Source organism: Hibiscus syriacus, unplaced genomic scaffold, assembly GCF_006381635.1.
Source record: "Hibiscus syriacus cultivar Baekdansim isolate YM2019G1 unplaced genomic scaffold, ASM638163v2 tig00110384_pilon, whole genome shotgun sequence".
In the NCBI taxonomy this organism is placed as follows: domain Eukaryota; kingdom Viridiplantae; phylum Streptophyta; class Magnoliopsida; order Malvales; family Malvaceae; genus Hibiscus; species Hibiscus syriacus.
This window is the reverse complement of record NW_024062715.1, coordinates 8,033,252-8,055,685: the sequence shown is the minus strand read 5'-3', so window position 1 is coordinate 8,055,685 and position 22,434 is coordinate 8,033,252. Positions and strand designations below refer to the sequence as shown.

The 22,434-nt window shown below is 36.6% G+C and overlaps 1 protein-coding gene across 2 annotated transcripts; it reads right to left on the bottom strand.

Annotated features, from left to right (window-relative positions):
* Positions 1 to 1,914: 1,914 nt before the first annotated feature.
* Positions 1,915 to 19,531, bottom strand: LOC120122025 (flavonol sulfotransferase-like). 2 transcript variants are annotated; one of them, XM_039141284.1, is made up of 2 exons: positions 19,523 to 19,531; positions 1,915 to 2,987 (listed from the first exon to the last, which is right to left on the bottom strand). In XM_039141284.1, exon 2 carries the CDS (start codon positions 2,943 to 2,945, stop codon positions 2,025 to 2,027), a length of 921 nt encoding a protein of 306 aa, XP_038997215.1. In that variant the 5' UTR covers positions 2,946 to 2,987; positions 19,523 to 19,531; the 3' UTR covers positions 1,915 to 2,024. The 2 variants fall into 2 exon arrangements, with proteins under 2 accessions (XP_038997215.1, XP_038997214.1); XM_039141283.1 differs by lacking the exon at positions 19,523 to 19,531 and having other exon boundaries at positions 1,915 to 3,088.
* Between the last annotated feature and the right edge of the window lie 2,903 nt (positions 19,532 to 22,434).

Genomic DNA, 22,434 nt, shown 5'->3' with positions numbered 1-22,434 from the left:
ATTCATTACTCTTTTGGAAAGATAATAAAGCAACTGAGAAAAGTAGGAAGAGAGAAGAGAGAGAGAGAGAGAGAGAGAGAGAGAGAGAGAGAGAGAGAGAGAGAGTTAATAAAATTCAATTAAATTTATCTTAAAGAAAAGAAAAGAAAAGAAAAATTAAATTGAATGAAATTATAATTATTATTTCATAATTACATTTTACGAGTAATTATAGAAGATAATTATATTTTTAAACCTATCCTAAGATAATTAATATATGTTATTTCACATATTTACGAAAATATCATATATATTATTTAGAATTTACCAACTAACACTCCATTTCCTCGTCTTTTGCTTTATTTCCTCTATTCCTTCTACATTGTTTCATAACAGCCACACAAAAAAAGATGTCCAGTAGTTATTACCAAGAAAAGATGTTCAATGGCTTTCCCGTGTTGGAGGTTAAGTACCATTCTATTAAAGAAGGCTGAGTCGACAATATTTATTTATCGAATAAAATATATAAATGGTCTTTCGATTATAAGATATTACTTTTTTTAGCCCCAATTATTAAAAGTTATAAAAGAATCATCTGGCTAATAAGACGTTGCTTTTCGAGTACTTCAACTATTAAAAGTTACAAAATGATCACTCGAGTGTTTGTATATTCCAAAATCGTCATTTTCTGTGAAAAAAATTAATGGTCGTCTAAGTTGGACGATAACTTGCTGACTGAGATATGATAAAATTTGATCATAGAACGTTTCAGTGTATAGTCATTTGAGATTCTATTATCAAATTTTATCATATCTCAGTCAATAAATTAACGGTTAGCTCAGACTGTCGTCAAATTTTTAATGGAAAATGATGAACTTGGAACATATGAATAGTCGAATGACCATTTTATAACTTTTAGTAATCGATGGACTCAACAAAGCAATATCCTATATCCAGGGATCATTTTGTAACTTTCAATAGTCGAGGGATTCAGCAAAATATTATCCTATAGTCGGGGGACCAATTATATACTTTACCCTTATTTATTTAATATTTATACGAGTTATTTTTTTATATTATTTGTTTTTCCCTTTGTTTTCTTCTCATTTCATAACAATTTATTTTATACATTTTTCTCTATTCTATGATTTTCGGTTCTTTTATATTTTTTCATACAATCTTATATAAGTTTTTTTTTGGATAATAAGAAAAGTTTTAAATTGATATTTGAATTTGTTCAATATATTTATTTATATAATATTTATTTGGTTGCTGAAAAAATGAACTTAAATATCTTGTTTTGTTGTTGAGAGAAGTGTAAACTTGAGTCGGGTGCTCAAAGATTCAATCTGTTTTGTATTCATTCCTAATTAAGGGCCTTCAATTACACCGATTTCAAAAGGACTCATAAATTACGATTGTTATCCAAACATATCTTAAATACTATAATTATAATTTTATAATTTTTTTTATAATTTTATAAATTAAAAGGTCAACTTTTAGATTTTAATATATTTTATAATATTATGAATATTTTTCTAGTTAAACAATAAATAAATATATATATATATATCAACAACCAGTTGGTATAGTGGAATGAGACACTATATCCCTTAAGCAAGGTCAGAGATTCGAATCCTGATGATTGTGAATGGAGCAAACTGAGTTGGAGGTCATCCTTACCTCTGCAATACTAGATCCGGATGAATATTTATAGATGATAATTTGAAATATTAGTCTTTGTCAATTAGGATATTTACATTGGTAATTATTTCATTATTGCAATATTTGTGACGAATATGATTGGATATAAAATATATATGTAAATCATGTAATCTGATTTGAATGTTTTTTTGCTCAAAATTGACTGAAACTTCACCTCTTTTTCACACAAGAAATGAGAGCACAAGTTCGGCAAATTACAATGCCAAGTTATTTTAAACACAATCTTTATTGAAAGAGAAGTGAAAAAGGAGATCAAACTCGAACCGTACACACTATTAGCTTCGAAAATGGATCTGATGAAGCAATTGCTCAGCATTCGATTAGAGACTCAAACTCGAACCGCTCAGTTTCTGCATTGTTATCTGATCCAACTGCGCTGCCATTTCAGCAGTCAAACAATTCTTCCAATCCCCAACCTTGCCTTTCCGAAAATAAGTATTGTTCTCAACAAACCCAGTTTTAGGCGTCCCATAAACCCCAGTTTTATTCACTTCCAGGTTGCTTAATTTCTCAAAGCTACTCATTTTCACAATCCTTTCAATCACTCCATTTTTCTGTTCCTCAGACGAGAAAGGATAACCAACGAACTCGGCTATTTTCTTAACATAAAACTCAGTATCATCACTCATGTCTTCGTATTTCAAGAACAGAATCCTACCCGGATGTTCCACACTTGCTTTCCAGTAACCCAAAACATGGTCCCAATAAGGTCCATAGAAACTCTCACCTTCACAGAACAACTCGAACGCCTCATAGAGGCCAAGGGGTTGAGCGTTTCGGGATATTAGGATCCTGGCAATGAAGTGGTACAATGAAACAAATGAATCCTTGGGGTCCCTGCAAATGTAAACAATTTTACAACCAGATTCGATTATCGATCTTGGCAAGGAAGAATATGGAACATGTGTGGACAACAGAGGGATTCCACGGTCTCGATTAGTGAAAAACTGGGCATGATGAAGCTCCATGAAAGGCACGATATCATGGGGCACCTTGAAAAGCAAAGGGGTGGTGGAATCGTTGTATGAAGTTCTTGTAATGGTGGCGAACGTTAGAGATTTCAGCCAAGTTGTGCCGGCTTTCGGGACGCTGCAAAGGATGATATCGGTGGGTTGAGCTTGGAATTGTTGCTGAGCCGAAACGACGCCTCGAAGAAAACTCGGATGAAGCCAGAAGCCTTGGTACTGGCAAAGATATTTATAAATACCCCAACAGTTTCCTTTGGGAAGAGTCGATATCATCTCTTTGAATGATTTCTCAAACTCATTTTCGTTTTCTTCCTTCTCATTAGGTTTGCTTATGGAATCTAAGTGAGACTCCATGAAGAAGAGGCTAATGGGTGCAGATGTAATGGAATAATGGCTCTATACATAGGTTTAAAAAGAAAAATCAAATCTATACTACGTTTACAACAAATATCAAAGTTGAAAAAAATAAAGAAAGGAATAAATTACACTCATGATCACTAAATCTTTAGGTGCTAGTATTTTGATAATTGATAACAAGTTAGGTGACTAACGGCCGATGATGCTTAATGTGTTGGAAAGAAATAATACCATTGCGGATTCAGAAATATTTTAAGAGTACAATTAAAATTTCAAGGTATATACAACTATTAAAATATATAATTATCTAAATAAAATTTGAATTTCAGGAACCATTAAAATATATAATACTATGAACATTATAACAACGTGTTTAGGTCTCATAGTTAATTTCCTAAACAAGGGAAAACCTATTTTTGTTAAACAACGTGTTCATCTATGTATTTATTTATTTATTTATACACGCATTTGCATCTTATCTTTATTTTTAATTTTCTGACTACCGGAGGTCTTCCACGGAAGTTGCTCTCAACCTGGTGTTGGGGTCAGCCTACTACCCTACCTCCCCCTTACCCCATTGCATATGGAAATCAGGGTTTTATTGTTGTTGTTGTTGTACTCTCACACTTTTAAGTATTAAATATTAGGAGCATTACCTTTTATTGTTCATGTCGGAACCGTCTTTCGGTTAGGCATCAGAATTGGACTTCGACTTAGGAAAATGGATTGGAGTCGCCACCGATATTTTATTTTAAAACAAATAGGTAGATCAGATACCTTATTCCTTACGTGATCTGCATCTTACCAGTGATATGTCGGATTCGGGAGTCGGTTACAGTCAAGGAAGGGTTAGCACCCTTGAACTGCCCTTTCGGTACTACGCAATTTCCAGTTGTCTTTAATTAATAAAATTGTAATTCTAAATTAAAAGGTAAAATTTAATCCTAAATTACTTACCTCTAATTAATTGAAGATGTACCCCTTAAAAGTCAAAAGTTGTGTTAGATAAAAAGGTAGTAAAAATGAGTAAAATAAAGAAGGTGAAATAAAAATAAATGCAATAAAGTAGAGAAAATAAAACAAGTAAAGAAAATGTAAGCAAGATAAATAAAAATTAAACAGACACAAAAATAAATATAAAGAAATATATATATATATATAATACATAAAATAAAGAAGATAATAACAACAACAATACAAAAAAATAGAAGATAAAAATAGGATAAAATGAAATTTACAAAATAATAAATATATATAACATATAATAATAGTAATAAAAACATATAAATAATAATAATAGTAATAAAGGCAAAAGAATAAAAAAATAGTAAAAAATGAAAATAAAAATAGAATGATATAATAATAATAAAAAATGAAAATAAAAAAAATAATAGAATATATATATATAGGATATAGTACTTAAATAAAGAAATAACCAAACAAAATAATTAAAAACTATATAAATTAATAATAGATATATAAATAAGTAGGGATGGAAAACGGGCGGGTCGGGTGCGGATACCCCATCCCCCATCCCCATACCCACCTACTATTTTTCAATCCACCACCCGCCCACCACCCATGATGGGTATAAATTTTCAAATCCACACCCGCCCACGCGGGTACATTTTCAAATCCATCCCCACACCCACTACCCACTAGCGACATACCCATCTAGACCCGCCTGACAACAAACTAATGAGATGTTGGAGTTGGTTCCCATACAGTTCGTGATGGGGTAGCAGCGCATGCTTCAATTTGTCAGAGGAGTGGCTCTACGAATGTTATAGAGACAGATTATAGGGAGCATGTAGTCGCAGAGCTGGATTGTTGTGTTGCTTTCGATGTTAATGCTCATAGTGAGCCTAATATGGGTTTTGAGGGGCTAAAGAACATGGAAACTGCTTCTTTTGATGTTAATGCTTATAGTAACGTTAATTTGTGTTTGGATGGGCAGCATGGGCTAAAGAACATGAAAAGTGACGTGGTTAGTGAGATTATGGGTTTAATCAAAGAGCCGAATATTTCCCTAATTAAATACCAGATTAAAGACTAAATATCCTTAATATTAAGTTAAATTATATGTTATATATTATATAATATATAATATTAAAATTTATAAATTAGTCTCTAAAATTACACCTAAATTCATAATGATCCAAAATTTAATAGATATTTAGCTGGGCGGGCGGATGTGGGGTGGGCGGATGCGGGGGGGCGGATGCGGGGCGGGTAATGTCTCAAATCCATTACCCGCCCACCATCCACGACGGGTACCACTTTATAAATCCACACCCGCCCACTACCCGCTAAAATTATACCCATCCCCGCTCCAATTGGAGCGGATGCGGTGCGGAATCCACGAAACCGTACCCGTTTGCCATCCCTATAAATAAGGTATAAAAAATATGCGTACATATATATAAAAAATAAATAATGTAAAACAATAATAATAATTAATAAGGAAAAAATATGTGCATTAATAATAACAGAGAAAAAGTAAATAATACTAATATATATATATATATATATATATAGATATGTAATTAAATATACTATAATATTTGAAAAAAAAAAGAAAATTATAGAGGAAAAGGACTAAATTAAAAGATAGGAAAGATGGGTGTTAAATTTCGAATAAGAATTATAAGGGAAGCTCGATTTGGGGTCAAAATAGGTTCTAAAAAAATGAAGGGGACTGAATTAGGGATTAAACCCTTTTAATTACGAAACACGCGGATCATTCCCGGGTCAAGGTCGATACGCGGGTCACCTGTCTGATCCATGGGCTGAGTATATAACTTAAAAAAAATTTAAACTCTTCATTTGTTCTATTCTCACGCCAATAGCATTCCCTTCTCTTGTTTTCTCTCATTGTTTTTCAAAAATGAAGAACACTAACCCTGATTTCCAGAAAATGGCCATCGACCACCCCCACGCCTCCTCGTCGTTATTGTTGATCGGCGACGACCGCCGGTCATCAGCGGCAAAATCATTTTTTTAATCTTTTTCGAAGCTTTTCTTCTCTACTTTTCAAAAAAACCAAATAATTTTCTAAAATCGGGCCTCGAGATAACTAGATCTAACAAAATAGATCTTTAAAAAACCTTCCCGTTCATCGACCGTTTTAGCGTTTCCCCGGGACTTCTGAATCAAATAAAAAAAACACAACATGCAAGGGAAGAAAGAATGAACAAGGTAAAAAAAATACATTTTATTGCTTCCGAATCGCTACAAATGCTTTGAGTATTTGCAGTTTGCTGTGATTTCTCTCGTATCGTGTACAAACTTGTGTGTGATTGTGTTCTAATTACATGGTTTTATAGTAGAAAATAACTCCTATTTTTAGGAGTTTAATTCCAAATAAAATGCTAATGTTGTGGTTGTTGGTTGTTAGCTTGCGTGGACTCGCCAGAGAAATAGGATTGTTGGAGGCGTGTTGGTTGCGGGCACTACAAAACTGGATGAGATGGGGCGTGTGACGTTAGGGTTCCTGGAAATCCCTAGAGCTTGGACCGCGGGGCTGGTTGGCATTTTGGGCCATTTGAGTTGTAAATGGGTTGCTTGTTGCTGGGCTTGTAGTGTTGGGTCTGTAACATGTAACAATTTTGGTTAATAAAATAATATATATATATATATATATATATATATAATATAAAAATATATATGTATATTTCGGTTATAAAAAGTGTCTACAGCTGCCCCTCTTTGCCCATAGTCGTGCAACGGGGATAGAGCAAAGATTAAAAGACACTTTCCGTTTTAATCCAAATTTAACATCATTAATATAGGGGTCAACCCCCATCGAATATCCTCTGTTGCAGAGTTGAAATCCGACACTGAAACTGGTTTGTCAATTTGGACTGAAGCACGAAATGACTCCCTCGTTGCGAGGTTGAGTTGAACTGGAAGATCCTGAGCATAAAATCCTTGGTTGTGAAGTTGAAATCGAACTCAGAGCTTTGACCAGTAGCTCTTGGATTGTCTTCTGGCTCAAGATACTTCGTCGTGAAGGTGAAACTTGACCGGAAGACTTTGGTGTTGTTGTGTTACATATGACTCATTCATCGTGAAGTTGGGTCAATCTGTTTGTGAAATTGGAATGGTCCCCTCGTTGTGAAGTTGAACCTTGGAGTTGGATATCCTTCGTCGTGAAGTTGAAATCCAATGTAAGTTGTGTTGTTTCGAGGCCAATATCGTTCACTGTAAAGTTGAAATTGACTATGAAACTAGAAAGTTTATTGAAAAAAACTCCTTCTTTGAGTTGGATATCCTTCGTCGTGAAGTTGAAATCCAATCTAGAGACGGGTGCTGCTTGTGTGCACGATTCTCTTCGCCGTGAAGCTGAAATCGCGGGTGGCCCCTTCGTCGTGAAGTTGAGCCTGGTAATTGGATATCTTTCGTCGTGAAGTTGAAATCCAAGTAGGTTGTATTGTTCCGAGTTCAATATCCTCCGCCGTGAAGTTAAAATTGGCTCTGGAACTGGGAAATGGTTTGTTGACAGCCAGTCGCCCCTTCGCCGTGAAGTTAAGCTTGTGCTGTCTCGAGTCTAATATCCTTCATTGTGAAGTTGAAATTGACTCTGAATGAAACTGAAAAGTTATTTATTGACAATCAGTCACCCCTTCATTGTGAAGTTGAGATTGGGATGTCTTGAGTCCAATATCCTTCGCTATGAAGTTGAAATTGACTCTGAAACTAGGAAGCCTCTTCGTCGTGAAGTTGAGCCTCAAATGGTACGATATTCTCTATTGTGGAGTTGAAATCGTGGATGTGTGGGTACGATATCCTCCGTCATGGAGTTGAAATCGCGGATGGCCCCTTCATCGTGAAGTTGAGCCTTGACTTGAATATCCTTCATCGTGAAGTTGAAATCCAAGTATTGTATGTTGTGGGTAGACACGATTCCCTTCGTCGTGAAGTTAAAACCGTGGATGAACCCTTTATTGTGAAGTTTGGCTTCGAGCTAGATATCCTTCATCATGAAGTTGAAATCTATTCTCGAGCAAATTGTGTCGTTTCAAGTCCAATCTCCTTCGCTGCGAAGTTGAAATTGGCTCTAGCTAAACCTACAAAGTGATGCATATATGTGATGGATGCAATGCCCTTAGGTATGCCTAAAATGCATATGCAACATATGTTATTTCGGGCTCTGGAGAGAAATCTCGATCTCCGGTTGCATGTCTGGAATCTTGATTCTGGAATCTTGAAGTTCTGATCCCTGATCTTGAATTCTTCAAATGTTCAAATATGATGTGCACATTCTATTTGTTTCTTGATTTGAGAAATGCTTCTCGACCATTTCAAGTATGTGCCAGAGCCTTGATCAGCTTCCGGGTACCTGTACTTTTCAATGAATCTTTGTACAATAATATGTGATTATCTTTTACAGAAGTAAACAAATCATTAGGTTTAAATTCAATCCAAGATGCTCAAAAGGAATTGATTTATAGAAAAGATTGTCTTTATTCATAAGGGAGAAAAGAACAAATAATACATGACAAAAATTTTGGGAAATGAATACATGATAAAGTGTGTATAAATGTCTTAGATCTCGATAATGTGGGCACTTCTGAGCTGTAAAGCCGTTAGGTGACTTTGAATGCAACCTTTGTCAAAGGATCTTCGAAAACGTGACAACGTTCTGGAGAGTGCAACCTTTCTCCGACTTGTTGAGTTTGTAGAAGATTCAGATGCCGGGATGTTTCCACTGTCATTATCCAAATCGCCCTTTCGGGTTTTCAACTTGGACTCATTCTTGGTTGCAAGACGCCCTTTGCGGGTTTTCATCTTGAACTCACCTTATTTTTCTTTTTCTTTTTTGTTCTTTTTTTCAATTTAGGGCGACCTTTCGGGTTTTCACCCTAAAAGTTTTTCTCTTTTTTCTTTTTCTTTTTCTCTTTTTTTCAACTTAGGACGCCTTCTCGGGTTTTCATCCTAAGCGAAGTATTTCTTAACTGCATTCGAGTTGATGGGATGTGTCAGTTCAGGTCCGTCCATTTCAGCTAGGACAAGGGCTCCTCCAGAGAAGTCATTTTTCATGACATAAGGTCCTTCCCAATTTTGCGTCCATTTTCCTCGGAAATCTTTTTGAACAGGCCAAATTCTTTTTAGCACCAGATCTCATTCGTGGAATATTTTCGGGTGCACATTTTTGGCATGTGCTCGGATCATTCGTTTCTGATAGATTTGACCATGATGAATGACTTTCAGTATATTTTCATCTATCAGATTAAGCTGATCATATCTGGATTGTACCCATTCTGCATCATCCAGTTTGACTTCTGTCAAGACCCGGAGTGACAGAATCTCTAATTCAATGGGTAGCACTGCTTCCATTCCATAAACTAGTGAAAATAGAGTTGCCCCAGTTAAGGTTCGTACCGAGGTTCGATAAGTGAACAAAGAAAAAGGTAACTTCTCATGCCAGTCTTTGTAAGTTTCAGTCATTTTCTCCACTATCTTCTTAATGTTTTTGTTTGCTGCTTCTACTGCTCCGTTCATCTTTGGTATGTAAGCAGTGGAATTGTGATGTTTTATGTTGAACTGTTCACAAGCAGCATTCATCATCTTGTTGTTCAAGTTTGTAGCATTATCGGTAATGATCCTTTCAGGTAGACCATACCGACATTTGATTTCCTTTTTCAGAAACTTGCAAATAGTGGACTGAGTAACGCTGGCATACGATGCAGTTTCTACCCATTTTGTGAAGTAATCGATGGCTACAAGGATGAACCGGTGACAATTTGAAGCCTTCGGATGTATTTGCCCGATAACATCCATGCCTCATACAGAGAAAGGCCATGGTGACGTCATAACATGCAGCGGATGAGGTGGAACATTTATTTTATCTCCGTAAATCTGACATTTATGACATCTTCTAGCATAGTTGATTCAATCACTTTCCAGTGTGGACCAAAAATATCCGCATCTCATGATCTGCCTCGACATCATATGTCTATTTGCATGTGTTCCACAAACTCCGTCATGAATTTCTTCCACTATCATTTTTGCCTCTTCTGCATCTACGCACCTTAACAGGACTTGATTATGGATTTTCTTGTATAAGACCTCCCCGTCAAGGACATTTCCAGCTGCTATCCTTCTAATGGTTCTTTTATCAGTTTCGGTGGCTTCTTCCAGGTAACTTTGATGCTTGATGTATTGCAAAATGTCGTGGTACCAAGGCTTAGTGTCTTTCACTTCTTCAATTTGGTAACAATGAGCCGGTACTCATACGACTGCATGTTAATTGGCATCATTTCAGACTCCCCGCCAGTCTTGAATGCAACTGCCAAGGTAGCTAAAGCGTCAGCCATTTGATTTTCTTCTCTAGGCATGTAGTGAAAGGTAACTTCATCGAATTCTTCGACCAAATCCAATATTAGTCTTTGGTATTCCATCAACTTTGTATCCTTGGTTTCCCATTCTCCGCGGAGCTGATAGATTACTAATGTTGAATCTCCGTATATTCGTAAGGTCTTTATACTTTGCCCCAGTGTAGCTCGGATTCCCAAGACACAGGCTTCATACTCTGCCATGTTATTTGTGCAATCGAAGTTCAGTCTGCTGGTAAATGGGTAGTGATTCCCTTCTAGAGAGATCAGGATTGCCCCGATGCCATGTCCTAATGTATTTGATGCATCATCGAAATACATTCTCCAGGAACTGTCTGTTGAAGTACTTCTTCTTCTAAGGATATGACCATCAAGTATTCATTTGGGAAATCAAAGTCTAATGGCTCATAATTCTCATCAGTTATACTTGACAAGAATTCCGATATGACACTTCCTTTGATTGCTTTTTGGCTCACGTACTCGATGCCAAACTCAGACAAGAGCATCTGTCATCGGGCTAATCTTCTGGAAAGAGCATGCATAACCATCATGTACTTTAAAGGATCTAACTTGGAAATCAGCCAAGTAGTGTGATACAACATGTATTGTCGGAGTCTTTTTGTGGCCCAGACTAGAGCACAACAAACCTTTTCGATAGGAGGATATCTGACCTCGCAATCGGTGAACTTCTTGCTCAAACAATAGATGATTATTTCCTTTCTTCCAGATTTGTCATGTTGACCCAGGACACAACCCATTGAGTTCTCAAAGATAGATAGATACAAGAACAGAGGTTTTCCAGGGATAGGGGACATCAGGATAAGAGTGTGAGACAAATACTCATTGACTTTCTCGAATGCAATCTGGCAGTTTTCATCCCATGCTCCTGGATTGTTCTTTCGGAGAAGACGGAAGATTGGGTCACATTTGTTAGTTAACTGAGATATGAACCGTGCTATGTAGTTTAATCTTCCCAGAAAACCTCTGACCTCTTTTGTGTTCGTGGTGGAGGTAGACTCTGAATAGTCTTAACTTTATCGGGATCAACCTCGATGTCTTTTCTGCTGACCATGAAGCCCAATAGTTTCCCAGATATTACCCCGAAGGTGCACTTGCTAGGGTTCAATCTCAGTTGGAACTTCATCAATCTCTGGAAGAGCTTCATCAGATTTTCGACATGTTCATTCTCGGTTTACGCCTTGAAAATCATGTCATCGACATAAACTTCGATATATTTATGTATCATGTCGTGGAATAGGGTCACCATGGCTCTCTAGTATGTTGTCCCGACATTCTTCAATCCGAAGGACATCACTTTGTAGTAGAAAGTTCCCCATATCGTGATGAATGTGGTCTTCTCCATATCTTTAGGATACATCTTGATCTGATTATATCCCGAAAATCCATCCATGAATGAAAAGAAAGTATTACCGACTGTATTGTCTACCAATGTATCAATGTGAGGTAGAGGAAAGTTATCTTTAGGGCTCATCTTGTTAAGGTCCCGGTAATCGACACACATGCGTACTTTTCTATCTTTCTTCGGAACAGGCACTATGTTAGCTACCCACTCCGGATACTTGGCCACTTGAAGGAAACCTGTATCAAATTGCTTTTTGACCTATTCTTTGATCTTAAGGAGCATTTCTGGTCGTATTCTCCTTAGCTTTTGTTGTATGGGTTTGTATTCTGGTTTGATAGGTAGTTTATGAACTACCATATCTGTATCTAACCCCGACATCTCTTGATACGACCAGGTGAACATATCTATGTATTCATGAAGTAAGACTATCAGGTTTTGTCTTGTTTCAATTGAAAGAGTTGTGCCAATTTTAACCTCATTTCTATCTATTTTAGTGCCCAGATTCAAGACTTCGGTTGTCTCCTCATGTGGCAGTATTTGTTTATCTTCTCTTTCTACCATTCTCAATAATTCAGTGGGTAAGTTGTACTCATCTTCAGTGTCACATTCATCAAATTCCCCTAGAATGGCTGATTCAAAATCCACCTTCAGATCAAGATCATCAATGCTTGCATTATCGTTATCTGGGGTCCTGAAGGAACAAAGAAGATATATGTGTGTGAGAGGAAATATCCCACACGAAAAAGTCAAATAATTAAATTTGAAAGAGAATAGAAAAGAGTACTGGAATGAAGAAAAGCAGACAATGAATTCAAAAAGAAATAAAATAAGAAAGCTTGTTTGTCATGGAAAAGGAAAAAAAATGCATCTTTTATTGAACTTAAACAAAATGTTTATTCACCCTTACAAAAAGATCACCTATTGCCCCGGGTATAGGAAAATAGGGATAGTTTGAATATTACTCTAAAAGAATCTTGTAAACCACAGGTAGTTCTTCCACCGACCAACTGCCAGGCACGAACCCAGGTGGCAGAGGGCATATCCCGAATCTATATTCGTTGTCAACATCTTCTGTGGTCACGTCATTGATGTACAAATCTTCCAGAGCCATTTCTAAATCGGATGAGGTGGTTTCAAACACATAACCACCTAACTTAAATATTGTAAATAGACGGGAATGTCATAGGCTTCCATTGGAGTTCATTTCCAATTAATCTGGCTAATCTTCTCTCCCAATTCTTTTGGATCTCCTTCCTCTTTTCATGATAACTGGGCTGAAAACCTAGCCTAAACTGGTCTAATTTTGAAATAGGAAGGACTTGACTAATCCTTCTTTGTAGCTGCTTCCTAAACCCCTTTCCAATCCTGGCACCTCAGCTCAGGATTTGCTTGATCTCCATATTTGTGCACTTGGAGAGTCGAGGTCTAGGAATCTTCTTTCCTTTTGCCACAAATGTGGCATTCACAAACTCTAAGGAGCACAACAAATATTCTACCACTTCCTCATCTATTTCGATGTATGGGGCCTCCGTGGTCACACTTACCACGATATCTTTCTCATCATTGATAATTACTAAGGCCCCGTCAATAACAAATTTAACTTTTTGGTGCAGCATGGAGGGTACTGCACCTACTTGATGAATCCATGGCCTTCCCAAAAGACAGCTATAGGACGACATGATATCCATCACAAGGAACTCAACATCATAGGTGGCTGGTCCGATGGTCAATGGTACCTCGATCTTACCGATTACCTCTCTTTTGGTCCCGTCAAATGCTCAGACCACGTTCTGACAGGCTCTCATATGAGAGGTATCTATTGGCAGCCTCTTCAATGTCACCAAACATATCACGTTCAGGGCTGAGCCGTTGTTAATTAATACACTTGGTAGGGCATGCCCCTTGCAATACGTAGTGATGTGCATGTTTGGCCTCTTTCTCCGGATGGAATCTCACCATCCAAAAATGAGATGAGATTATCAGCTTGAATATTATTCACCAGTTGATCCATCTTGCTGACTGGTATTTCTTGTGGCATGAACGTTTGATTAAGGACTTTTAACAGTACCTCCCGATGTGCCTCTGAGTTTAACAAAAGTGCCAACATTGAAGTACGCGTTGGTAAGTTATGGAGCTATTCTATGATGTTGTATTCACTATGTTTCAAGAACTTGAGGAACTCCTTAGCTTCTTCCTCTTTTATAGGTTCGTTGATACCTAGCACATCTTCTTTGAAGGGCTCAAGTGGTCTTTGCCCCCACTTTGTTATCACATTCTTTCGAAGTACTCGCCTGGCATTCGTACTTCCATGGTACTTACCGATTATCCTTGTATGGAAAAGGCCTAAGTGCTGTGATCACCACCTTGGCTGGTATTATTGTTGTCATCTTTGCTTTAGGGGAAATTATAAAAGGACTACCCCTGTTGTACTTCTTGTCGGATGATTCTCTGGTAGCACAAACATCTGCTTCCAAAGAATCTTGAATTTCTTCTTAATATTCTAGCTCTTTTCGGTCCATCATGAGCTGGACTAATGATCTGAATTCTGGGCACTCTTATACTTCATGCCCTTCTTCGTTGTGGTAACAACAATGATTACCTCCTTCAATCCTCGTGGCACGTGACTGGGATGTAAGAAGCCCCGCTTTTACCAGTTGGCTCCATACCCAAGGCAAATGAGTTTTAACTTTCAAAACATTAGTTTTGATTCTCCTTCTACTTTCGGTGGTGACTGCATTGATTCTAGCCTTCGAATGATTAGGAAAGGGATTCTGGACGACGTTCGGTGCTCCGGAGTTGAAATGGATCCAATTCTTGTTCCGCATTCATTGTACAAGCCTCTTGAATGCAAGATAGTTTTCAATTGAATGCCCCTGCACATCTCCATGATATTCGCAGTGGGTGTTTTCGTCAAACCATTTCGGATATGGGGGCTTTATCAAATCCATTGGGTAGGGTGATATCGCGTGAGTGTCGAAGAGTTGTTGATATAACTCTTTATACGTCATGAGAATGTGATCGAACTGCTCCCTTTCCCTTTCTTTCCTTGGTTCTCTTTGAGTTTGGTTAGAAGTACCGGATGGTACAGATGCAGTGGTTTTTGAACTTGAGATCGTAACACCTTTGTTAACGTTATAGGTATTGACATTGTTGATCTCGCGGTCCTTGTTCTTCATGGGAGACTTCTTACTGGAGTCCCCTCATTCAATTTTTCCTTGTTTTATGGCCAGTTTGACCATTTCACCTGCCATGACCAGATCTGAGAAACTTCCCGATGTGATTGCCACCAGGTGCCCGAAGTAAGGTATCTTCAGGGTATGTACAAACAGCTTTCTAGTTTCATTTTCCTCCAAGGGTGGATGAACTTACACAGATAAATCCCTCCATCTCTGTGAGTACTGTCGGAAACTTTCGTTATGCTTTTTCTCCAGGCTTTGTAGCATAACCCGGTCTGGTCTCATATCATTGATATGCTTGTACTTCTCTAAGAAAGATTTGGCTAAGTCTTTCCATGTCTTGATATAAGTTCGGCTGAGCTGGTTGTACCACCGGATAGTTGAACCGGACAGACTCTCCTGAAAGTAATAGATCAGGAGTTGGTCATTTCCTCCGTATCATGTCATCTTCCGACAGAAAATAGTGATATGGGCTGAAGGGCAGATGTTCCCGTCGAACTTCTCAAACTCAGGAATTTTAAACTTAAGTGGAAACACCAAATCTGGAACCAGGCTCAGCTCCATTGCGTTCACTCCATAATAATCATGGTCCTCTTGGACCATCTTCATTTGATCTTCTAACATCCTAATCTTCTCTTCCATCTTCTTTGCCTTATCCTTCTCGTCAAAATCCGGGATAGGGCAGTCGTCGGATGACTGTCAGGATTTACTGCAGAAGTTTGTAAATTTGCAACCTGTAACACCCCAACCCGTACCCGACCCGAATACAAGTCCGAGATGTTATATTAACATTTCAAAACCTTTATTCTTGTAAAATAACTGAACATTTGAACTTATATTAAGAAAATACGATCTTATATTAAGAAAATACGATCTTATATTGTTCAATTGTGTTTGATATAAAATTTTGAGATAATAACATATTTATGAACAGTGAAATACGTTATGAACTGTACCGTGAACAGTAATGAACATTGCTACAGTGCATCGATGCACTAGAATTTTGAAGCAAAATTGTGCATCGATGCACTACTACAGTGACTTTCGTAAAACGTTCATAAAACTCGTAAAATTTAACCTTTCATTACTATACAATTGTCATTTACATAAACACGTTTAAAACATTACAAAACTCAATCGTATGACTTTTCAAAACTGATTAGAACATATCGGATTTAATCATTTATTTACATGCTAACCACTTTTCTTATTACAAAATACATACTATACATTTCTTTTCTGATCTGATCTTTGGAAAGGAGAACTGACTTGTATTGCATAACTCTTATCAATCTTCCTCTTATCAAAACCTACGCGTGAAACAATCACACGCTAAGTCTACGACTTAGTGAGGCATATAAAACATATAATATAACCATATAACATTTCCTATAAACAAAAGGTATACATTTGTAAATATTATCATTAATCTCTTTTACTTACCATATATTAATCATATAACACATATATCACTATACTAAGGAATAACATATCATCATGTAATTTCTATAACATAATTTATATTACTAAATATACATATCACATATATCATTTCAAAATAGAACACACATCGTATCATATCAATTGATTTATTTACACTCTTTAAAGTCTATGTATTAGCCCATGTATACTTTCGAGAACTTAAGGTATATTAGTACATTGAGGTTTTGTACCACTATACTGTCACCACAACTCGTATAAATGTCCCGAAGGACCTATCCAGAGGTCATATAAAACCTCGACAACTATCCATAGGTCCTGAAGAACCTAAGTAAACTGTCCATATATTTCTTAGAACATATGTATACTGTCCATATGTCCCGAAAGACATAGGTAAACCCTCGACTCTTGGCATGCCAACTATAACACTAGCTCTCATATCACATAACATGGGTATTATCATTTATGCATTTCAAATCACTTGTTCTTTCTTTTCTTTCACATACCACAGTATGTGTAACCATATATCTTATATCATATGACTTCCTCGTATATTCTCATATTTCATTATCACGTATTCATTTCATTCTCTATGTCCTTATCACATAGCTTATTTCTCATTCATATGTCACATAGCTCGTATCTCTTTGCACGGTTTCACATAAACATATATATCATATTTTTTTACATATATTTCCCATATATACATCACATAGCACATATATCTCATAGTTCTTTCACATAGCTTACTATCATATTTTCATATCATATGTCTTATAATAGATTCTTATATCATCACTTGTTTCCTTTCTACCTATTCACAGTCACACTAACATGTACTCCCACCTATCATTTAACATATACACTCATATAATCAATCGTACATACATTTCATGTCATTCATATTACATAATGTAGTCATGTAAATCATGTCACATACAATAACATTTTAAGAGTTACTTCTTACTATAGTAACTCCGTCACTGGCTCATCGCAAGCCAATATTCTTCTATAACATAAGCACAAATTAAATTGCACTCACCTTAACCTTGCTTTGATTTGATCCTAATTCTTTGATTGTTCCAGAACTTGTTTAGTCTCAATATCTACATAAACATAAATTCTGATATTATTATCAAAAGCCTAAACCTTATAACTTGATATTAATAACTCAAACTAGTTTAATGAACCAAAATTCTATTTTTCCTTTAGGGGTGTATCGTTGCACTATGGGTGTATCGATATACAAAATAGCTTTGAAATTTCCATACATCGATGCACCCCTTAATGCATTGATACGCATTCAAAAATTGTCTTAGTTCATCGGTACACACTCATAGTACATCGATGCACCTACCCAGAAAATCACTGTTCATGCACGAAAATTCACTATATCAACTTAAATTCTTCATGTTTTATTCCCTTTCATATTCTTAACTCAAATATACATACTTAAACTAATTTATATCCATTTATTTCATCTTAAACCTCAAAATTCTATTCTCCATATAGAAATCAATAATCATACCAAATTTTCCATGTTATCCAAACTTAATTCTAACACTTCTAACTTCTTATTCTCATAGATGACAAGTCAAATTCATTCTCCAAATTCATTTAAACGTTCATATTCAAAATTTCACTTCAAAACCCATTTTCTTTAATCTAACATAACTCGTTTATCTTTTGATTTTAAGATAACTTAAGCTTTCCTTAAGCTTAGTTATCATCTAATGATCAAAACTCAACCTTTAATTCAACAAATAATCAACAAAATGGAAAACTCACCTTTGCCTAGCTTGGGAATGTTGGAGAAGAAGAAAGCAAATGAAAAAGAAGAGAGTTTTCATCTTACTCTCCCCTACGTTTTAATCTCTTAATAAAGGGGAAAAAATATCTTTCATTGTCAATTGACCATTTTTCCCTTTAATTCCATGAATAATTACTAACAACTTTCCAAAAATATTCCCAAATAAACTATTGAACTATTCAACTATTCTAATTTAATCACCAAATTCTAAAATTTTACAATTTGGCCACTAACTCGTAGTTTGGGATGTTACACAACTGATACAGCTTTTCCTTTGGTGGTAGATGAGTCACCTTGCAGTCCGGGTAAGATCCTGGATGAGACAACCACTTGTAGGGTAAGTGGTATGGTTATCCCCTCAGATGCACCTACTCCGGGTGCACTTGCATGTTATTGTAAACCAGACAACTTAGCCACGATCTGGTCGACTAAGGACTCTTGACTTTTTGTTATGGAATCCAAGGTACTTTTACTGTTCTGGGCCATTTTGTCCTCCAGTTCTTTCTACAGCTTTGCCATATTCTCCTCAATTTTCTCGATTCTGGCTTCCATTTATCTCTTCTTTGCCCGAGTGTTGTGAGGGTGATGTGTGTCTTGAGCTCGCGGCGGTATACTTGGTGTTTGCTCTTTTTCTTTCTGAGACATGTTCTGTTGGTTAATATGAATATAAAAACATGGAAAATATAAAAATAACATGAAATATAAAATGCAAATTATGCAATGTATGATGTATGCAATTCGGAGGCATTGATCCAGAAAAAGTGTCCATTATTATAAATAATCCTTATTTAGACAAAAATGTTTTATCTTTTAAGAGACATAAAAACAATCAAAGGTACATCCGAACTAAATCCTCTAGACCCCGAACATCCTCTAGTAGGTTGACAAGTCTTCTGCCTTCTCCTGTCACTGGTTAAATGCCTTGTCGAACCACTCCAGCTTCCCTTGTCAGGCCGTGAAGATGATGGGCTGCCTTTTGTACTTGATCCAGGAAATCTCGGATGGCTGCATCTCTGGCCCTCACCCTTTGATGTGCTTGCTCCCAACGAAAATGCCACTGTAAACCTCTGTCGAATGGCACTATCTGAAGCTCGTTCGCTTGCTTCTTCAAATCATCTACAATAGCTTCTAACTCAGCTATTGTCTTGGCATCTCTCTCATGTTGTTTCTCTAAGTCAGCCACCCAGATTCTCAAGCGTTGGTTCTGATGTTGACTGTCTGCCAAGCGCCTTTGAGTAGTCTTCAACTGTTCCTTCCAAGCTCTTTCATCAGGCCCCTCGAACTTTCTTTTCAGACTGTGAGCTTCGTCTTTCCAGTATTCAGAGGTTACTTTCAACTTGGAGTTATCATTAACTTTATCTTGATACCCCTTTCTCAAGTCTTCGAGCTCAAAACGGGTTTTCTTCTGTTCTTTCTCCAGTTTGTCTACCTGATCTTTCTGAGTATCGACATTTAGCTTCCACTGATAACGTTCATCTTCAAGTTCCTTAACCCACTGCTTCAGCTCATTATTCACAGCTTCAAACTCTACCTTGGCTATCTTAAGTTCAGAAGGGACATGCTTGAGATGTTCCTCTATGGTCCGGGTATCTTCACAGTCTGGCACCGAGATGTTATCATTCTTTCTCATTCTTCACCAATCTATATAATCCGAAGTAAGCATTTATCTGGAAGCTACAACATCCATCCGAAATACTTTCTTCCATGACTCGGCTACTTCCTTGATCATCTTCTTATAGGTGTTACCACTATACACAAACTCTGATTTAATTAGTCCACATGTTTGGGAAAAACTGACGTTCCCCATACTGTATAAGTGCCAACAACAGAGCATACCCAATTGCACCCCTGAGTCCAAGTAAGGTCATAGTGTCGGAATCACCACATCGGAAAAGAACGTCACTGTAGAACAACCAGGGCTCTCCAGGTAATATCCCGATCCTGAAGATGTGTAAAAAATCTCATCCAATTTTCCCTTGAAGCACCTTCATTGCATTTTATAGTGATGAACTCTCCCAAATATGAATAGGTGTGCTAAATCGGTGGTAGGCAACCCCGTTAGTCTTCCAGAAATTACTGTGAATCCAGACTTGAAGAAGCTGAGCACATCCAATGAACTTTCCTCTGTCAGTTCTTCGACAATGGTTGAGAGATCGAAAGGTCTCGGCTAAGATAGCCAGTGCTGGGTTGACTCGTCTCGGAAGTTGTTCAAACAGCTCCACCACGACTGCGTCAATGCACCCTAAAGCCTTCGAAAAGATAATCAAACAGTATAGACCCAGTGCTAAAAAGTCTATAGTCTTCCACTCATCAGGGTGGTTCTTCATTAATTGCCTTATGTGGATCCATTCGATTCCTTCCCCGCTGCCTCTGCTCTGAGTCTGATCAATTACCTATTTCTCGTCTACTCCTGCACTGTAGCCAGTGCATTCTTGAAAGGTTGACTTTTGATGTGTTTAACATAGGCTCGCTCTAGTTTGATGTTTTCACAATGCAATAATGTAGTGTACTCTTCAATGGTGGACACCATGTCCTCCCGGTTAAAAGTGAAGCAACTATATCCCGGGTTTCATAATTGAACCAAGGCTTTGATTAAGGGCTCATCAGTCTTAGCATGAAGCAGAAGTGCAATGTCACCGTATCATTGGCTGAACTTCTGTTTCCGATCATTCTTCCAACTGTCCTAGATGTCTCGAAGCTCTTGCACATTGTTTTGTTTTAGGCTGATAGAGGCGTAGCTAACCAGCTCTGACACATAGCTTCCTTGAAGACTGTATCCCTTTTCCTTCTGAGTCTTCTCGGACCATAATCGTACATCGGGGTTTTTAATCTCTTATATTACAACACCTTTGTCCATTAGTTCAGATTATTTTGTGTGTAACAAATATCTTTTTAGGGATCAATGGCCTCTTGTTATGATGCAAATGCTAAGAAAACAAACACAAAGGCAAACAGTTAGTAAAATAAATAAATAAATAAAATGTCAAAAGAAAGAAAGAAGAGTAAGAGGAAAAAAATAGCATGGTTAGGGTAAAAATGTCCTAGGGTTTGAAATGGGGTTTCGGGTAGGCTCTATTTCTTCATAGTTTCCCGGTTTAGGTTCTAAAAACGGTACCTGAGTTCTCATTGCCGGTGCCCCCTTGGGCTTGCCAGACCCTTAGTCCTAAACCCATCACAGGCTTGTGTGGACTAAGTTAAACTTGAGAGGACACATTCCCTTATGCCCATACGGAGAATAAATTCACACGAAGGCATAAGGTATATGAATCACGACGGCTACTTGCTAGGCCAATACGGTGAATAAATTCACACGTAGATGTCACTTTCACCCCCACTTAAAACGGTTTGGATCTCGGGTTTAGAGCCTTAGATGAAAATTCTTTAGGGGTTGAAATCATTAGAAAATAGTTAGTACAATTATTTACTCGAAAAATATAATCAAAAGTAAGCAATAAGGATCGAAATGTTACCTTAAAATTTAAGCTTACCATTTTCGTTAAAAAGACAACTGGAAATTACCTTAGATTGACTCACTTACCTGTGTCCCCAATGGAGTTGCCAAGCTGTCGGAACCATATTTCAGTTAGGCCTCGGAATTGGGCTTCGACTTAGGAAAATGGATTGGAGTCGCCATCGATCTTTTATTTTAAAACAAATAGGTAGATCAGATACCTTATTCCTTACCTGATTTGCATCTTACCAGTGATATGTTGGATTCGGGAGTCGATTACAGTCAAAAAAGGGTTAACACCTTTGAACTGCCCTTTCGGTACTACGCAATTTCCAGTTGTCTTTAATTAAGAAAATTATAATTCTAAATTTAAAGGTAAAATTTGATCATAAATTACTTACCTCTGATTAATTGAAGATGTACCCCTTCAAAGTCAAAAGTTGTGTTAGATAAAAAGGTAGTAAAAATAAGTAAAATAAAGAAGGTGAAATAAAATTAAATGCAATAAAGTAGAGAAAATAAAACATGTAAAGAAAATGTAAGCAAGATAAATAAAAATTAAAGAGACACAAAAACAAATATAAAGAAATATATATATATATATATATATATATATAATGCATAAAATAAAGAAGATAATATCAACAACAATACAAAAAAATAGAAGATAAAATAGGATAAAATGAAATTTACAAAATAATAAATATATAACATATAATAATACTAATAAAAACATATAAATAATAATAATAAAGGAAAAAGAATAAAAAATAGTAAAAAATGAAAATAAAAATAGTATGATATAATAATAATAATAAATGAAAATAG

Coding starts and splice junctions, on each gene's coding strand:
- LOC120122025 (XM_039141283.1), bottom strand. CDS start 3,026: ATGGAGTCTCACTTAGATTCCATAAGCAAACCTAATGAGAAGGAAGAA.